This window comes from Myxocyprinus asiaticus, chromosome 5 (assembly GCF_019703515.2).
Source record: "Myxocyprinus asiaticus isolate MX2 ecotype Aquarium Trade chromosome 5, UBuf_Myxa_2, whole genome shotgun sequence".
In the NCBI taxonomy this organism is placed as follows: Eukaryota; Metazoa; Chordata; class Actinopteri; order Cypriniformes; family Catostomidae; genus Myxocyprinus; species Myxocyprinus asiaticus.
Window position 1 is genome coordinate 45,816,107 of NC_059348.1, and position 19,199 is coordinate 45,835,305.

Consider the following 19,199-nt stretch of genomic DNA (forward strand, 5'->3'; position numbering starts at 1 on the left):
CTTGTAGTTTGTTGTCTGAGACAGTGTGTTTGAGAGGTGTGAGACTGCTGCTGCACTGTAGCACGCACATACAGCAGTCACAAATACTGTTCAAGACATGCTCAGATCTCTAGCTCAATGCAACTATTTTGATTTTGTTTTGTATGCTGTTTGAAAAAAATAAAATACTTAAGAAAAGTTAATTGTATAAACGTATGCCTCATAAACATACAAATCGTGAAAAAGCCTTTGGAGTATGTGATAAGGTAAGTAACTAAGCAGATGTTTACTTTTATTTTATTAAAGATGGCATTAAATCTTAGTGGTCTGAGATTATGTATAACAATTGCTGTGGTAATATTAGTTCATTCGTCTGAAGTATTTACCTATGTTAAATCCTAAACTATACATAATTTGTTTTCTTCTGAAATCTGATATAGTTTTATTTATTTATTTATTTATTTTGTATATGATTCTAAATGTACAAATGAAAAGAAGAGTAACAGCTTGTCACCTGGACAGGAAGTGCCTTTCCTTCCTGTATACTTAAATTAGTCTAGTCAAAGTCAATGATTAACTGTCTTTCTCATTGTCCTGTTGTAAAGTCAGAAACACTCCTGCATGGCTGTCCTTTATTAATACAGACCTACTTTTGGGTGCTATTTCTGATATGTTGTTGATGTCCTTAATCATTAAAATTATTCAAGATTATTTGAGGACAAATTGAGAAAATAAAGAAAGCTGACACGGAAGTATGTGTCCTTTGATATTTTACACTGATTCACCATAGGATGTGTCAAATGACGATTTTGTGTAACATATATCATAAGATGTTATGCAGAATGTTAACACTGCTCATTCCCATACAATGAAAATGAACAAGAACTGAGGCTGTCAAGCTCAAACGGACAAAAAAAAAAAAAAAAAAAAGCACAGAATTTTCCGTTTTTAACAACCCTTTTAAGTGATTTTCTCTCTCTGCCTTACTTTATATGCTGCTGTGTAATTTATAGTGTTCTTCTGTACTTAGATGAACATGAAGGTGCTGTTGATATCAGCTGTACTTGGATTTGCCTCTTACACCAGTGCAAAAACAGGTAACGCAAGATATCATTTATCCAACAACACTGCTACACCTTAAACGTTGCTCTACTATTTTTAGTCCCTTAGGGGACATTCTTTTGATGTTTAGGTTTATGAGTTTTTGAGTTAAATAAACTAAAACAAACCTGTTCCATTCAGGGCCTGGCTTCATAAAGACTTACATAATAAGACAAATCATTTTTGTAATTTTGTTTTTCTATTTTGTAACCAAACTAAGAGCTGGTGAATAGTTTCTCTTTTCAGAATGATTGAGTTACTGGAAAATTATGAGGCCTCTAAAAGGGATTGGATTCTTAATTCGGATTGGACGAGCCATTCACATTTGATTTAATGCGCAACGGTGCTAAGTTAACCACAAATTATGAACTACAGATCATTTAGTGTGATCTGAGATAAAGAAACAATTTATGAGACCGCTGATGTCAGATAATACTGCTGATTTGAAATATGTTTCTTGATCGTAACAATGACCAACCGTTTTGTAGATTTCAGTCTTTCCTCATTCATGTAGATAGGAGCTGTACTTTCATGCCGCTTGTATCCATGGAAAATAGCTGCCCGGGAGCATTCTAAAGATGGCCGCCAATTGGACTGACTTGCCTTGAAAGGCAAGTCCCATTGTTTTGAAAGAGATAGTTCAACCAAAAATTAAAATGTTCTCATCATTTACTCACCCTCATGCCATCCCAGAGGTGTATGACTTTCTTACTTCAGCAGAACACAAAGATTTTTAGAAGAATATGTCAGCTCTGTAGGTCTTTACAATGTAAGTGAATGGTGGTCAGAACTTTGAAGCCCCAAAATTCACATAAAGCCAGCATATAAGTAATCCATAATTACTTAGACTCCAGTGGTTAAATCTATATCTTCAGAAGCGATATGATAGGTGTGAGTGAGAAACAGATAAATATTTAAGTCCTTTTAACTATAAATCTCCACCTTTGACCAGCCCAGACCAGTAGGTGGTGATATGCACAAAGAATGTGAATTACCAAAAACCAAAAGAAGAAGAATGTGGAAGTGATAGTGAAAGTGGAGATTATAGTACAAAAGGACTTAAATATGTATCTGTTTCTCACCCACACCTATCATATCGCTTTTGAAGACATGGATTTAACCACTGGAGTCATATGGATTACTTTTATTTTGACTTTATGTGATTTTTGGAGATGAAAGTTCTGGCCACCATTCACTTGCATTGTATGAACCTACAGAGCTGAAATATTCTTCTAAAAATCTTTTTGTTCTGCAGAAGAAAGAAAGTCATACACTTCTGGGATGGCATGAGGGTGAGTAAATGATGAGAGAATTCCTTTAATTCAATTACGTAATTCACAATGCTTCATGGAATTGTAGTTTTTTGTTCAATTTGCAAAGAAAAATGCTTCTGAAACCAAGACAGCTGAAAAAGTGGGCGTCACTTTTGTGCTCTGTATTGTAAATGTAATAAATAAATGTTAAATTGGGACCTCTAAATGCGTCGGGTATGTGTTTTGTATTCAGACAGCAATGTATGCGTTTCTACAAATGCCAAAACATGTGGAGAATGCATTCAGATCGGGCCGCAGTGTGTGTGGTGCAAAGATCCCGTAAGTACTCTCACTTTAAGTAGTTTCTACAGGATGTTCACAAGCTTAGTGGAAACATGTCTAATAGCAAGTCTCTGCTTGCATCTTGACAGGACTTCAAACATTCACGATGTGATGAAAAGGAGTCTCTAGTAAATGCTGGCTGTACTCCACTCGGCATTGAAAACCCTCGAGGAACGATCACCACTGACAAGAATAAACCCGTCACCAACCGTAAAATTAACCAAACAAAGAAACTGAGGCCTGATGAGATCACCCAGATTCAGCCACAGAAACTCACCCTAAACCTCCGATCAGGTACTAGATCCCATCTCCCTGCTAAAAATACCAACTTTGGCCAGCATAACTTTCTATGATGGTCCATGCTTTTTCATGCTTTTTTTGGTGCTGGTGTAGTTGGTGGACCACACTTAGTTTGAGGGGTCAGTCTGATTAGCTGAGAAAATGCTCATTAACTTAATAAACTTTCTCTCTCTAAAGATTTCTCTCTTTTTGTTTGTCTCCCTCCAGGTGAAACGCAGAAGTTCACTCTTACTTTTAAGAGGGCTGAGGATTATCCCATCGATCTCTACTTTCTGATGGACCTCAGCGATTCGATGTTAAGTAATCTTGAGAATGTCAAAAATCTCGGATCCGATCTTGCCAAAGAGATGCATAACATCACATCAGACCTACGGATCGGTTAGAAGTACACACACACACAAACATACACTTTTACAACTGTGAGTGCATACACTCTTAAAGACCTTGTGAATGTGCTTGATGAGTGCAATTTTCTTTTCTGTGTTGACTTATTTCCTATTGCAAAAGGACGTTTTGAAGGTGGGACAAATTGAGCAGCTCATCCCCATTTATTTAAATAGCCAATTGGCTTTATTTTACATCACTTACATAAAACATGATTTGCCATATAGTGAGTGGCAGATGGTATAGGGAGAAGGGCATTCTCTTTCTAGAGAGCATTTGATTGGACAAAAATCTGTGTAGTGCAGGCTGATTCATCAATAAGTTTATAGTTTGTTTTTGCAGAAGAGAAAGACTGTTTATTTTAAATCTACTAAAAGATAATTTTGTAAATGTTTAGGAATAAACAGGGGAGCCTGGGAAGCTCAGCAAGTAAAGATGCTGACTACCACACCTGGAGTTGCAAGTTCGAATCCAGGGCGTGCTGAGTGACTCCAGTCAGGCTTCCTAAGCAACCAATTGGCCCGGTTGTTAGGGTGGGTAGAGTCACGTGGGTTAACCTCCTCGTGGTCGCTATAATATGGTTCTTGCTCTCAGTGGGCTGCATGGTAGGTTGTGCGTGGATGCTGGGGAGAATAGCATGAGCTTCCACGCACGCCAGGTCTCCGTGGTAACATGCTCAACAAGCCACGTGATAAGATTGACTGTCTCAGATGCGGAGGCAACTGAGATTCGTCTTCCTCCACTACGAGGACTTAGAGCGCATTGGGAATTGGGCATTCCAAATTGGGGAGAAAAAAGGGGAGAAAATAAAAAAATAAATGTTTAGGAAAAAACAAGCGTATAAGATGACTTCAAAGCTAACACACTAAAAGTCACAAAACTCTAATTTTGATTTCATGGGGTCTTTAAAGCAGTTAAATGCTCAGAGTCTCCAAACTCTTGCTTCCAGGGTTTGGCTCATTCCTGGAGAAACTTGTTATGCCATTCATTCTGATGACTCCAAAGTATCTGCAGAACCCATGTTATCCAGGTGACTGCACGGCACCTTTCAGCTACAAAAATGTCTTGAGCCTGACCAAAAACGGTGAAGAGTTCACCCAAAAGGTCAGCCAGCAGAAGACCTCTGGAAACCTGGACTCTCCGGAGGCAGGATTTGATGCAATCATGCAAGCTGCCGTCTGCAAGGTGAGTCGTACAAGCTGAGCATTCCGTAAATGCCAGAGCACTTTGGACAAAGTCTCCAGTACAAGCCTGCACATGCAGTGCTATACATGCTGAGTGAAATATGGAAGAAAGTTAAACTCTTAAAAGAAAATTTACTGAGGATTATTCCCTTTTAGTTTCTCAAACTGATTTAATTTTCAAACAGCACCCTGTTGAAAAGACCAGCACTGGTGGACACCAGCATAATGAGTTTTGGATGCTGGTTCCAGGCATGGAATCTAGTCAACCAGCTTCACCAGAAAGACAATTCTGGTTCACCAGCTAGACCAGCACCAAAGCAGCACTAACCAGCATAAACCAGCCTGAACCAGCATTGAAATTCATGCTGGACTGAGCTGGTCCTTTCAGCAGGGTAACCTTACTGTCTTTTCGCTCTTCATCGATTTCCTTGAGCCCTCATAAAACCAGAAACACTCTCACTATCTTACACAGGAAAAAGTTCCTAGGGAGCAGCATTACCTATTAAACAAGTCTGGACAAAACCTGACCATTTGAAGCTGTGTTCTGTCTCCTGTGTTTTGATTGTATCTTAGGAAGAGATTGGCTGGAGGAATGTGACTCGTCTCCTTGTGTTTTCCACCGATGCAGGATTCCACTTTGCTGGAGATGGAAAACTGGGTGGCATCGTTCGTCCTAATGATGGGAAATGCCATCTGGTGAATAATACGTACACCATGAGCCACTATTTTGTAAGTGTGTGTTCAAGACCCAGATTGATCTATCTATCTATCTGTCTGTCTGTCTGTTCTACAGTATCCTGTTCTACAGTAGCCATCCATCCATCACTCTGGTCTGTCTGTCTGTCTGTCTTTTAAATGTCTATGTATGTCATAAATATATAATTTAGGTCATAAAACCTGCATGTAAAGTAATAATAATGTGAAAAATGGATGGATGGACAGACCGATGGATGTCTCGGTGTGTCTCTCATTTCTGCTATGTTTGTGTAGGACTACCCCACAATCTCTCAACTGGCAGACACCCTCAGCGATAACAACATTCAGACCATCTTTGCTGTGACAGAGCCTTTCCGGGGTGTTTACGAGGTGCGTGTCTGCGAGTATTATGTTCTCTCCGCATTGCAGCAACATCATGTTCATTGTGTCACAATATAAGCATCAGGTTTGTAGTCTGTGTTGACTCAGCATGTGTGTGTGTGCACAATAGGAACTGTCTGCTCTTATCCCTAAATCATTAGTGGGGACACTGTCTACAAACTCTGCCAATGTTATAAAGATCATCATTGATGCTTATAACGTAAGTTACAGTTTTGCATCTCTAAGTGTTTCTATGTGAAGTCATGGTTTGGTTGTGGTCAGCTTTAGTTCTGTTTTAACACATTTTTCAACACAGATAACACATTTTCAAAACTCTTCATACAGTCAGCACAATGTCAGTGTCTGTCGACTGAAACATGTATAATTTTGTCTATGCATCTGAATTATACAGCGATGAGCTTCATTTGTGCTTTAATTCTGTAATGAGGAATATTCAAGATCTAAAAAATAGGAACATAAAATGAAAAACAGTTAGACCTTCCACAGCTGAATGCTTTATTGTATCAGATTCTTTACCATTTATTCACAAGAGGCCATCATTGTACTGTTATATAAGTAAGGAATAATTGACAACGGACTGCTGAATTGTTGAAAATTATACCACATGTCTGTTGAATGCTTGATTCTGATTGGTTCACAGACGTTCTAAGGTGTGCAATTATTTTTCAAGGAAATGCACGACAGGCTACCACAACAAAATAACCAATTAAAACAAAGACATTGGTTAAAGTCAATCGGTTAAGAACGTAAAAAACAATGTCTAAAATATCCTACATTTATTTCAATTTCGGTTAAAAAGAGCCCTCGCGCTCCCTCATCTCCCCCGTATGGCAAGCCAAAAGGCTCACAATACGCTATAAACTAAAAAGGTGTTTTGGTTGCACAAATACGCACGTTATTTGCTACTTTTTTCTTATAGTATAGTCCCGTCCACTGATCTCCACAGCCAGTAAGTTTTAACTGTTCTCACCCAATCAACAATGAACTGAGTCAGACCAGACAAGTTCGTCGCTGCCAAACAAATGTGCCTCTGTGAAGTAACTTGTCTGGTCTGACTTAGTTCATTGTTGATTGGGTGAGAACAGTTCAAACTTATTGGCTGTGGAAATCAGCGTGCGGGACTCATTATACTATTAGGAAAACGCCGCAAATAACGCGCGTATTTGTGCAACCAAAACGCCGTTTTAGTCTATAGCGTATTGTGATCCTTTTGGCTTGCCATACCCACTCACACACACACATATAACCTTATTACTCCTATGCAGTTCTAACGTGACGTTTTCGAATTAGCAACGAAGGCTTGAGCTGTATCAAAGCAAGCTACTCTTGATCAATACAACAGTTTCTATATTATCTGAAATATCTCTTGGAAAACTCCTCACGCTCCCCCTCTCACACACACACACACTCATGGACACACATAATACCCATAATGCACATACTTAAGGCCCAAACATACTCGTGAGAGAAAAACAGAGTCGCCATGTCAGCGCACAACTGCATCGTTGTGGGGATGAAAAAAAAGTTGTTAAGGTTTACAACGGGAATATGGCGACACACATCTTGCCGATTTTGAAGCGATGTTACTTCTGACCAGAGCTGCAACAAAAAAGGTAATCCCAGAAGTGATCTCTCTCATTTTCTGAGTTTCTCTCTTTAGATCCCTCAAATACAACCTCACATGCACAAACGCACTACCTTGTTACTCCAGTAAGTCTTTGAGTAAAGCAGCGCATCCTCCGTTGCTAGTTCTAATGTGACGTTTCCGAATTAGCAACGAAGGCTCGGACTGTATTAAAGTAAGACGCTGAATCTGTGGCGGAAAAAAGTAGTTCCTCGCATAAGAGCGTTTTAGGGACGAAAACCAGAAAATGTCTTGAGATAAAATCCTGAACGATGTCTTAAGGTGTGTTTAAAAATAATGCACACCTGAGGTGCATTACCACCTTGGGTGTGCATTATTTTTTTAAACAATTTAACGGTCCGGAGTCAATTTTTCCTTACATATGGCTAATCAGAAATGTGTGAGAGGCTTATACTTGCTCAATCGGCTCAAGAGTTCTGTAAGCGAAGTCATGAAAATGAATTATAGAATTATAAAGGCATGATGTGAATATTTGAAATTTGTCCCATCACTAATATTCTCATGTTTTATTTGGGTCCATCAGTCACTGTCCTCTGAGGTCATTCTGGAAAACAGCAAGCTACCTGAAGGTGTGTCTATCTCCTACACCTCTCACTGCAAGAATGGGGTGAGCGAAAAAGGAGAAAATGGGCGAAAATGCTCCAACATTTCCATTGGGGATGAGGTGAGAGAATAAAAGTATCAACTGTAACTTCAAGAGAGATCTGAACACGTCTATGCATTTAGAGTGACTCCATTTTAATAACTGCAGCTGAGCTACAAGATAAAGTTCATCAAACTTCTGTTTAAAGGAGAAGCGTCATTTGTGCTCTCACACTATGGAAGTATATTAATGACAAATTTCCAATATATTTGAAACAATTAACAGTGCTTGCATTTTTGGTGGATGCAATTTCATATTGTTCATATTTAAGCTATGCACATTTGAATTGAAAACATTTTGCACAAAATTTTAAAGTTAAAAATGCAATAAATAGTCACCTTCCAAAGTTCGGTTCTAAAATATTCAGTTATTAATTTTATTATTTCATATTTATTATTCGACAGGTAATATTCGGTCCATCATATTATGCTTTGCGAATTGCTTCATTTCAGCGGTTCAAATTTGGTTGGAAATTCAACCTTGTATTTGAATGGCATACTTCATTTGCCATTGACTGAACCTTGAATTTAGGATAGACCTCACCAAAATTACCAGCCAGGTTGAACTGCGATGCACCTAACTGATCTCTGTCTGCATCACCTCGGTCTAATGATGGACTACACTCTTATAATGGAATGCACAGTCTATCATTTAATTGCCAACAAAACCCTTCATCAGCCAACTAACAAGGACAATTGCATCTATGTGAACTTCTGCAGTTAATCCAGGATTAACTTCAAAGACATTAGTCATTCAAAATCTTTGTTTTAAACACTGACCCTTAACACTTACTTAGTTTAATAATTTTAAACCATGACTTGCACTATACATAAGTAATATTGGCATTGTATTCATGATGTTAGCCAGAGGGGAACTGGCCCCCACAGTGAGCCTGGTTTCCCCCAAGGTTATTTTTCTCCATTAACCAACATCTTATGGAGTTTTGTGTTCCTTGCCACAGTCGCCTTTGGCTTGCTCACTGGGGTTATAAATACAATTATTGTTTAATTACTTATTTTTAAACAGTACACAATTGTATTTTATCAAACTACATAATGATGACTCTAAGACATTATAGATATTACAGTTTCATTTTCTGTTAATGCCTGATCTTCTGTAAAGCTGCTTTGAAACTATGTGTGTTGTGAAAGGCGCTATACAAATAAAAATGACTTGACTTGACTTGTACATCCTGGCATTGACGGAAAAGCAGTAAAGTGTCGATGTACAATCTTCACCTGCTGTTACTAGGTTTCACCACTAAGTGGTACAAACAGGTGTTGATGAAGATCAAGAGAAAAAGATACAGTTATGGTGGAAAGCAAAGCCCTGTTACCATAGTTACTCATTAATTGTTTTTCATTGTTAAAATAGCCAAATCTATCGGCTATTTCTCCATGCTTTTCTCGTTGTAATGAATGAGTATCTATGGTAATGGGAAATCAATTTCCCCCATGCTAAGCATGCCAGAGTATGACGTGTTGCCGACTGTATCTATAAGGAAAGGTCCTCGCCAAATAAACCTTAAATTAAAAAAAAACTAAAAACTTTTTTTTAACTAAACTTTGGAAGGTGAATATTTATTATTACATTTTTAATGATGAAATATAGTGCAAAATGTTTTCAATTGAAATATTCAAAGCTTAAATATACTGCATCCCCCAAAAATGCAGTGCATTTATTTAGTCTTTTGTCATTAATGTTCCATATTACACCATTGGTTGAGGCAGTGTTGCTGTTTTGGGGTGGTTGGGATGCTCAAACAAACTTGTTTAAAAGCCTGTCTCCAGATGCATACACCTCCAACAAGCAAGAGAGAACCATTGAAATTGCTAGAGGAAAGAGTGAAAGAAATAGAAAATCAACCCAAGTCTACTTGAAGAGGTGGTACGGTTTGCACTGTACGGAATTGAAATGCTATTGATGACAGTCACATTTATTATAGTATAATGCATTTTTCATGACTGCTTGTCTCTGAATAAATTTAGCATTCTTCACATCTCTTGCAATGTGTTTTCATTCCGATAACTGATATGCAACCTGGAATGCGAAACAATTTGTTGTGCTTCACAGGTGAAGTTTGATGTAGAAATCACAGCTAAAGGCTGTCCGTCTAATGGGAAGTCAGAGACGGTAAAGATCAAACCGCAAGGAATCAGTGAGGAGGTTGAGATTGTACTCAACTTCATCTGCGAATGTGAGTGTTACAAAGATAGAATCCCAAACATTCCAGCATGTTCCAATGGTCATGGAGCCCTGGAATGTGGAGTATGCAGGTGAGCATGTCATTTTCAATTTTCAAAGTACTTTATTGCCATGGTTATTTTTGCATACAATATTGCTCAAGCATCAATACACACAACAAACACAGTGACAAGAAAATAAAGAAAAAAGAGTCAAATAAGGATAATAGTAATAATGATAAAAACCAGTAATGGTAATAAAAATGTTAACCAATAAAATTGTTAAATTAAATTAAACATTAATGAACATAAGTAATACTATTACAGAACTCCACAGATAACGCTTTTTTATATTGATCAAAGCAGTGATTGGTTTCCGTGGATGTGCAACTTAAAAATAATTATATATAATAAGCTGTAAAATGTGGGATGAGGTTTCTCTAAATCTCTAGACTTATCACAGTGAAGGAGAAAATGTGAACCTTTCACTGTCTGACACATGCAAATGCAAGTAACTTAGCATGATAACCAATCTGTTTCTTTTTCTCTTTCTCTTTGTCTCTCTCATATCAGGTGTAATGAAGGCAGACTGGGCAGATTTTGCGAGTGCAGCAAAGATGAGATCCTGACCGATGATCTGGATGCAAACTGCCGCATGGAAAACAGGACGGATATTTGCAGTAATAATGGAGAGTGTGTCTGTGGAACATGTGAGTGTAAGAAAAGAGACAAACCAGAGGAGAGATACAGTGGCAAGTTCTGTGAGTGTGACAACTTCAGCTGCGACCGCTCCAACAACAAGCTCTGTGGAGGTACGACTCATTGAGAACATACGGTTCTGTCTTTTACTTGTGATGATGTAGAAGAAACGGTTAGACTGAGCGAAGGTTTTTGATTGAAACAAAATGTGAGGTATTGAATAAAATCTGTCCGTTTTATGCTAACATTTTCAAACATTCCTCCTCAATTAAAAACAGAGAACACTGTTAAAGTCAACATGAAATTGCATTCGCATCTCATTTTACTCCTGTAATATTAAACTTTGTAACATTATGATTACGTAATATTAGACAGCTTGCTACTTTGTAGCGACATGCAGTGCTGTTCAATTGGCATGGTCTTTCTGATGAAGCTAGTTGACTAGCTGACTGGTTTGTTAAGCTAGTTAAGAATCCAGGTAGAAACACCAGCATCCAATGCAGGAGATCAACATCCAAAATGCAACATATGCTGGTCTTTTAACAGGTATTTCTGGGTGAAACCTGATATTCAATGAGAAAAAAATGTAGGCCATTTCAGAGGGTGAGCAAGTTACATTTTGAACAAACATTTTTATTTTTTGGAATAACACGAAATAACATGGAATAACATCAATGAGTCATGCAAAATAAGAACAGGAACGTGTATTAAGAAAGTAAATAAGATAATACTCTAAATACTGTAATGAACTAAAAAGCTACTCCAATTTCTTGTGAATGGACCCTATTCACAGTAGCACCGTCTTTGATTTTTGATGGGAATGAAAACTAGGCTGTGAGTGATAGACTTACTGTCTCTTCAATGACATGCACTGAACAGTATAAAAGTATCACAAAGCTTCTAGATTACATCTAATTTTTACAACTCAAGTTGTCTAGAGGTTTTTGTCTACTTAAATTTTTAGAAAGATGTTTTCCGTTTTGGAAACAGAACAATCCAAAAACATTTTGCATAACTGTACAATCCATTGGAGAGACTGAAGTCTATCCCTCACATCCTTGTTGTCGTTCCTGTCAAAAATCAAAGATGGCACTGCTGTATTTACTTTGAAATATTGATTTCTCCTGCTACTGAAGTTAGATCTGTCTCTGTCAAAAAGAGGTACATAAATGAGAACACTAGTGTGCAATTTATCAAGGTTATATCTCTGAAACAGAGTATATCCGCTATGTTGATGTTCTCCTCGATAACTTTAACTCAAAAGTTAAAAATGCTATTGATGGCATTGCTCCTGTGAAGGTCCGGACGATCACTGGCAAGCGTAAAGCACCTTGGAGAAACACAACAGCAGTGGACAAATATGAAAAGAAAATGCAGGAAAGCAGAACGAATGTGGCGGAAAACACAACTTGAAGTCCATAATAATATCTATAAAGACAGCCTTCATGCTTTCAATTTGGAATTAGGCACAACTAGACAGACCTTCTTCTCAAACATATTAACAGCAATATAAACAACACTCGCACTCTTTTTGCTACTGTAGAGAGACTAACAAACCCCCCAACACAGGTTGCCTATGAAATGCTCTCTGACAGAAAATGCAACGAGTTTGCATCTTTTTTCATGAAGAAGATCAATGATATTAGAATGGCGATCGGCTCGTCCTCATGTTGCACTGAGGTCAGACAGCACCCACCACAGAAACTTCAGAAATTAATCACTATGTCCGATTTTCAGATATCCTTGTATTTTGAGGAAATTAATGGCAAAAACCTGGAAGAAATAGTACAGCATCTTAAAACTTCAACCTGCTGTCTTGACATACTCCCCACAACATTTTTAAAAAATGTGTTTAACTGTCTGGAAAAAGATCTGTTAGAAATAATAAATGTGTCACTGCTTTCAGGCACATTTCCGATATCCCTGAAAACTGCAGTTGTCAAGCCCTTTAAAAAGAACAATCTAGATAACTCAATATTGAACAACTACAGACCAGCTTCAAATCTTCCTTTCATAGTCAAAATCATTGTAAAGGTTGTTTTCAATCAGCTGAACAAATTCTTAATCTCAAATGGCTACTTGCACAATTTACAGTCTCATTTCCGACCACTCATAAAGATCCTAAATGATATTCGGCTAAATACTGATTCAGGCAAAATATCAGTGGTGGTATTATTAGATCTCAGTGCTGCTTTTGACACTGTTGACCACAACATGACAGATTGGAAAACTGGGTAGGGCTCTCTGGGACGGTCCTCGGTTTGTTCAGGTCACATCTAGAAGGTAGGGGTTACTATGTCTACATAGGCAGCTATGAATCTGAGTGGACATCCATGATGTGCAGAGTCCCACAAGTCTCAATTCTTGCACCACTCCTGTTCAACCTGTTTATGCTCCCACTAGGCCAAATTATGAAAAGAAACAAATTGTATACCATAGCTATGCAGACGATACCCAGATCTATCTAGCCCTATCGCCAAATGACTACAGCTCCATAGACTCTCTGTGCCAGTGCATTGAAGAAATTAACAGTTGGATGTTTCTTCAGTTAAACAATGACAAGACAGAGGTCATTGTATTTGGCAAAAAAGGCGAAATTCCAAAGGTGAATACATACCTTGACTCCAAGGGCCTAAAAACAAAAAAATCAAGTATTAAATGTTGGTGTCATTTTGGAGTCTGACCTTTGTTTCAGTAGTCACATCAAAGCAATAACTAAATCAGCCTACTATAATTATAGCCAGAATTAGATGTTTTGTATCCAGTCAAGACTTAAAGAAAGTCATGCATTCATCTCCAGTAGGGTAGACTACTGCAATGGATTCCTAACCAGCCTTCCCAAAAAGACCATTAGACACCTGCAGCTCATCCAGAATGCCGCTGCCAGGATTCTCACCCGACCCAAAAAATCTGAGCATATTACTCCAGTCCTCATGTCTTTACACTGGCTTCCAGTTACATTTAGAATTGATTTTAAATTACTATTACTCATTTATAAATCACTCAATAGCCTAGGACCTAAATACATTTCAGATATCCTTGTTGAATTTAAACGCCATCCACCACGGCATCCATGCACAACTCACCACGTGCCCCACCGAGCGCAAACCACATTATAGCGACCATGAGGAGGTTACCCCATGCGACTCTACCCTCCCTAGCAACCGGGCCAATTTGGTTGCTTAGGAGACCTGGCTGGAGTCACTCAACACATCCTGGGATTCGAACCCGCAAATTCATGGGGTGGTAGTCAGCATCTTTACTCACTGAGCTACACAGGCCCCCCTCTTTCTTTTATTGTAATTATTTTGTATCTCATCGACTTGTGATGCCTATTGAACCTATAGAGAACAATCAGTAAACTCTCTCTCATTTGATTATTGCAAAACCTGACTCTTGATTTTTAATTCTTCAATATCCATATTGAGGACCCAGCTGTCGCCCTCTACAGCTTATGGTGGAAGAATGCGGGCAATTTTATCGGTGTAAACTTGATCAACCAAATATAAGGTAGGTAGATTTTATTATTTTGTTAGGGACTGTCTGCTGGAGAGATTGAGAGAGGCGCTGTTGTTAGTACCTGAATAAAAGAGGCCTAAGACACCCCGCACTCTGTACCGAGAGTGGGCCTGACAGTCCACGCTTATGTTTTAGTCCTCACTTAGTCTTTATTAAGAATCTATCAGTGGCTAGACATCACACCCGGATGTAGTGGTATCTTGATTAGAATGTGAGGATGTCCTTATGATATCAGAGACATCCGCAGAAGGATGGCGCAAATAATAGTGTGCAGACTTTGAATGGGAAAACCTTGTCTCTCTTTGTGTCTCCACTCAGACAGGGGCACCCCGAGTTTAGGAAAAGATAGATAGCAGATTCTTTTAGTTCAGATTAGATAAATCATTTTTCTTTTATTTTCTTGTTTTATATACACAGTGCAGGCATTGGTTGATCATGGGTACACTGAGATCTGCCTTTGAGACTAAAATTAAAGGAATTCAATAATGATTTGGATAATTTCATGTTCTCTGATTTTTCAATTCGCTGAAGTTGTGCTCTTAATACCTGTTCTCCTCATTTTTATGCTAGTTTATTCTTTTTATTTCATTTTTATATAACTTTTTTCAATGTGTGTTACTATTCTTATTTTTTTTAATCTTAATTGGTTTTAATTTTTTCTTGTATCTTGTATTTTCTTTCAAATTTACATGTAAAGCACTTTGAATTGCCATTGTTTATGAAATGTGGTATATAAATAAACTTGCCTTGCCTTGCTGTGAAAAAGGTCTATTATGATGGTTTTATGACAGCAGCATCCTTTCCCACAGGTCACGGTCAATGTGAGTGCAAAAAGTGTATCTGTGATGCTAACTACACAGGCAATGCATGTGACTGCTCTCTGGACACCTCAACCTGTCTGGCCAGTAACAAACAAATCTGTAATGGTCATGGAACCTGTGAGTGTGGCGAGTGTAAATGTACTGACACAAAGTTCCAGGGCACGACCTGTGAAAGCTGCCCAACCTGCCCTGGAGTTTGCACTGAACACAAGTGAGTTACTAGCAAAACACATATTGTGTTAAAGTTTAAGATAAGCTTAGGTTATAGGCTTTGGTTCTGATGCTTTCCCGTATAATACGGAATCATCTCATATAATACGGATATGTCCCATATTTAAGGAAACAAAAATTGCGTTCCATATGAATTCCACACGGGATGCCATTTGTCCCATATTTTAGCATTCCAGACCCAAACTGCTGAGAATGCTTCAAAACTTAGAGAAATTGACCTGAAACGCAGAGCTGTGTGAGATATCGACAGATAAACGTTACACAGACGCCACACATGACAGGAGCGGCCAGGGGAAAGATCAATGACAATCAGAGCACGTTTGCTGTCAGTAACAGGAGAGTTTTGTCAAATATATATCATTCGAGAGCATGATAATTGTTTCTCTCCATTTTGATTATAAAACACCAGTATGCACCTATTCATGATATTACATTACATTTGCCAGTGCTTGTTTTCTGAGACTACAGAGAGAATGAAGGTGAGAAAAACTGCAACTTTTAGTAGAAAAGTACAGTACAGGTTTAGTTAAAACACTTAATGTGATTTTCTTACATTTCCCTTGTGATAAACACTAGTTCCTGCCAAAACAACGACACTGTAATCCAAGGAGAAATACACTATTTCATGTTAAGCATTTTCTCTCCCATAAAAAAAATCCACTTTAATGCATAGTTGCTTAAAACAGGACTTGTACTAAGACAGTGGCCCTGGAAGGCCAATGAATTCTTTTTAGTGATATGTACTATTTTTTAACACATAAATCATATACTGTCTACAAACTGATGACCCCAATTTTAAACCAAAAGCCGGTTCTTTGAGCTTTAAAAATGGAAAAGGCTTAAGCTTCATTTTGGGGTAGAAAATGCTTGAGAGAAAAAATATTGTCTTTATCCTTTGATTGCAGCTTCATTCTTTTAGCAAAAAGTGTTTATTAAAAGTGAAGATTGAAAATTGATAGAAACCAGTTTTTCCTGGCCGTTGTAGTGGCTTTCATTTTAATAGTTTTAGGGACTTTTTACACGAACATGTTTTTGCATCCATCCTTGCTTTTAAAAAAACAAATGTGTTCTTTAAACAAGCATATACCCCTTTAACCATTGCGCAGACTCAGAGTCTTGCGCAGGAGCCCGCTGGAATTTCTTCTTTACGTGTTTAGGGTTGGAATGTCCCGTATTTGATTGGTAGAAAGTTGGCAGCCCTAACTTTGCTTTTACTGGCTATAGATGATTAAATAGACAAAGACAATATCAATCAAAATTCAGGCCATGTCCACACTAACACATTTAATTTAGCTACTTTAAGCATCTCGTCCACTCTAGAACAGCATTTTTTTCCACTGAAAATGGAGACTTCCGAAAGCGCTCTCCATTACTCTGTACTTTGGAAAATGATGACGTTAGGAAACTGAAAATGTTGGTTAAATTTTGAATGCTGAATATTCTATGAATGTGAATCAATGGAAGTGTGCATGTTAAAAGGATAGTTCACCCCAAAATTAAAATTCTCTCATCATTTACTCACCCTCATTCCATCCAAGATGCGTATGACTTTTCTTCTTCTGCTGAACACAAATTAAGATTTGTAGAAAAATATCTCAGCTCTGTTGGTCCATTAAATGCGAGTGACCAGAACTTTGAAGCTCCAAAAAGCACATAAAGGCAGCATAACATTTATTCATTCAACATTTAAGAATCCAGTGGTTAAATCCATATGATAGGTGTGGGTGAGAAACAGATTCATATTCAAGTCTTGTTTTACTATAAATGTCCACTTTCACTTCTGCATTCTTTTGTTCTTGGCAATTTGCATTCTTCATGCATTTCGCCACCTACTGGCCAGGGAGGAGAATTTATAGTCTTTCTGCGACACTAGGGTCATCAAATGGATTTGCTAAAATGAACATTGTTTTTAAACTGCTTTCCTGAATACTCCCCATCTTACATTAGTCGAACAGATAGTCAATGTTGCTGCGTCATGCCGCTCGAGCAGTATTTTTATAGCACACCAGAGACAATGTTTACAGTTATCAAGAAAATCAATCATCCTATGGGTGGCTTACAAATTGTTGTCTCTGCAAATTAAGCTGGCAAAGGAGAAAGTATTTAACATTTAAAAACTTCAGCTTTAAAATAATGTGTTGGTCTAATGAATTGACCAAATCTCTGCTAGCAGCACTAAATGCATTTGCTTGTGTTTACATTCACAGGGACTGTGTTGAGTGCAAAGTATTTCATACAGGTAACAAGAAAGATACATGTGATGATGACTGCAGCTACTTTACTCTGAAGAAGGTGAAGAAGAAGGAAGAACTTCCTCAGCCAAACAACCAGCCCGACATTAAGAACTGCAAAGAGCGGGACGCTAACGACTGCTGGTTCTTCTTCACCTATGCTACCAATGACGGCACCAATGTTGAGGTCCATGTAGCAGAGACTCATGGTAAATGAGGGATGAATTTTGCTCAGCTCTCATGTACAGCAGGCCTACCAGTTGATCTCTTTTTATCACAATAAATATATAAATATTTTGAGTAAAATGGTGGAGTGACTGGAGAGAGAATACTTCTGGAATGTTTGTGGGTGGCATGTGAATAAGATGCAGGATTTTCAGCTGAAATTGCTCAAGTGTGCAACAAGATGCCAACTCTTGCTGGCTCTGAATCAGATTGATTTTATTATATCTTAAATAAAAGTTACTGATATCTAGCTAAGTTATTTGCTTTGCGCCTGTGTTCACAGAGTGCCCTTCTAGCCCTAATATCATCCCAATTGTAGCGGGTGTGGTCGCAGGAATTGTTCTGATCGGTTTAGCTCTGCTGCTTATCTGGAAGCTGCTCATGATTATTCACGACCGGAGAGAGTTCGCCAAATTTGAGAAAGAAAAGATGAATGCCAGATGGGACACGGTATGCATCTTTTCATTATTATTTTATTTTAATAGTACAAATGATTCCATTTTAGTTGTTGACTGCTATTCTGTTGTTGTGGTCTCCAGGGGGAGAATCCCATCTACAAGAGTGCTGTGACAACAGTGGTGAACCCCAAATATGAGGGTAATTGATGGATCTCCAGCATTCAAAAAACTCACAGTCAGCATAAACGTCATCTGACTCCATTGGTTAAATTCATGTCTTCTAAAGCGAAACTTCAACTTGCATTAGCTACTGATATACGATATTTTTCTATTTTTCTTCAAATGTGTTCAGAAGTAGAAAGAACGTCATACACATCTGGGATGGCGTGAGGGTGAATAATGAGAGAATTTTCAGTTTTGGGTGAACTAACCCTTTAAGATGAAGACAGTCATATCAGTAACCTTATAAAAGCTGTTTTATTCAGCATGGAGAGGGTCCACTCAGGGAGGCCGCCATGTTAAGATCACAGTACTGACATGTCACATGACCAGCCTGTAACCACCCTGTTATTGGACACTATCACTCAAGGATTAAATGAATTATGGCTTACAGTGAATAGTGAATAGCTACACTGGTATCTGTAACTGAAAATTGTTGATTTTGAGTTATGCTGGGGGTCAGAGTAAGACCAAGACGACATAAACAAAAAAAAATCTTGTTTCTCTCTCTTTCTTTTTTTAAGATTTGTGAAACTTACACAGGTTGTTCATATGACAAAGTGTAGGCCTAGTTATAAAAAGTTAAATTAAAACATTTGTGACAGTAATGAAGCTATTTGGAATAAATGAAAAAATATATATAAACTGAAATATATACAGTTTTATATGGCTTTGTTTTTTTGTTTTTTTTTATTAAAACATCACTTTTTATTATTATTATTATTATATATAGGCTATATGGTT

The 19,199-nt window shown here is 37.9% G+C and overlaps 1 protein-coding gene across 1 annotated transcript; it reads left to right on the forward strand.

Moving 5' to 3' along the window:
- On the forward strand, nt 1–18,954 carry itgb1b.1 (integrin, beta 1b.1). The gene is made up of 16 exons (XM_051698221.1): nt 1–245; nt 1,010–1,076; nt 2,587–2,672; nt 2,765–2,969; nt 3,183–3,353; nt 4,309–4,544; nt 5,117–5,272; nt 5,534–5,629; nt 5,751–5,840; nt 7,810–7,950; nt 10,003–10,205; nt 10,686–10,924; nt 15,140–15,362; nt 17,590–17,822; nt 18,122–18,288; nt 18,378–18,954. Exons 1-16 carry the CDS (start codon nt 195–197, stop codon nt 18,441–18,443), a joined length of 2,430 nt encoding a protein of 809 aa, XP_051554181.1. The 5' UTR covers nt 1–194; the 3' UTR covers nt 18,444–18,954.
- Nucleotides 18,955–19,199: the final 245 nt, after the last annotated feature.

Coding starts and splice junctions, on each gene's coding strand:
- itgb1b.1 (XM_051698221.1), top strand. CDS start 195: ATGCCTCATAAACATACAAATCGTGAAAAAGCCTTTGGAGTATGTGAT. Junction 5,841..7,809: donor TCATCATTGATGCTTATAAC/GTAAGTTACAGT, acceptor TGGGTCCATCAG/TCACTGTCCTCTGAGGTCAT. Junction 10,206..10,685: donor CTGGAATGTGGAGTATGCAG/GTGAGCATGTCA, acceptor CTCTCATATCAG/GTGTAATGAAGGCAGACTGG.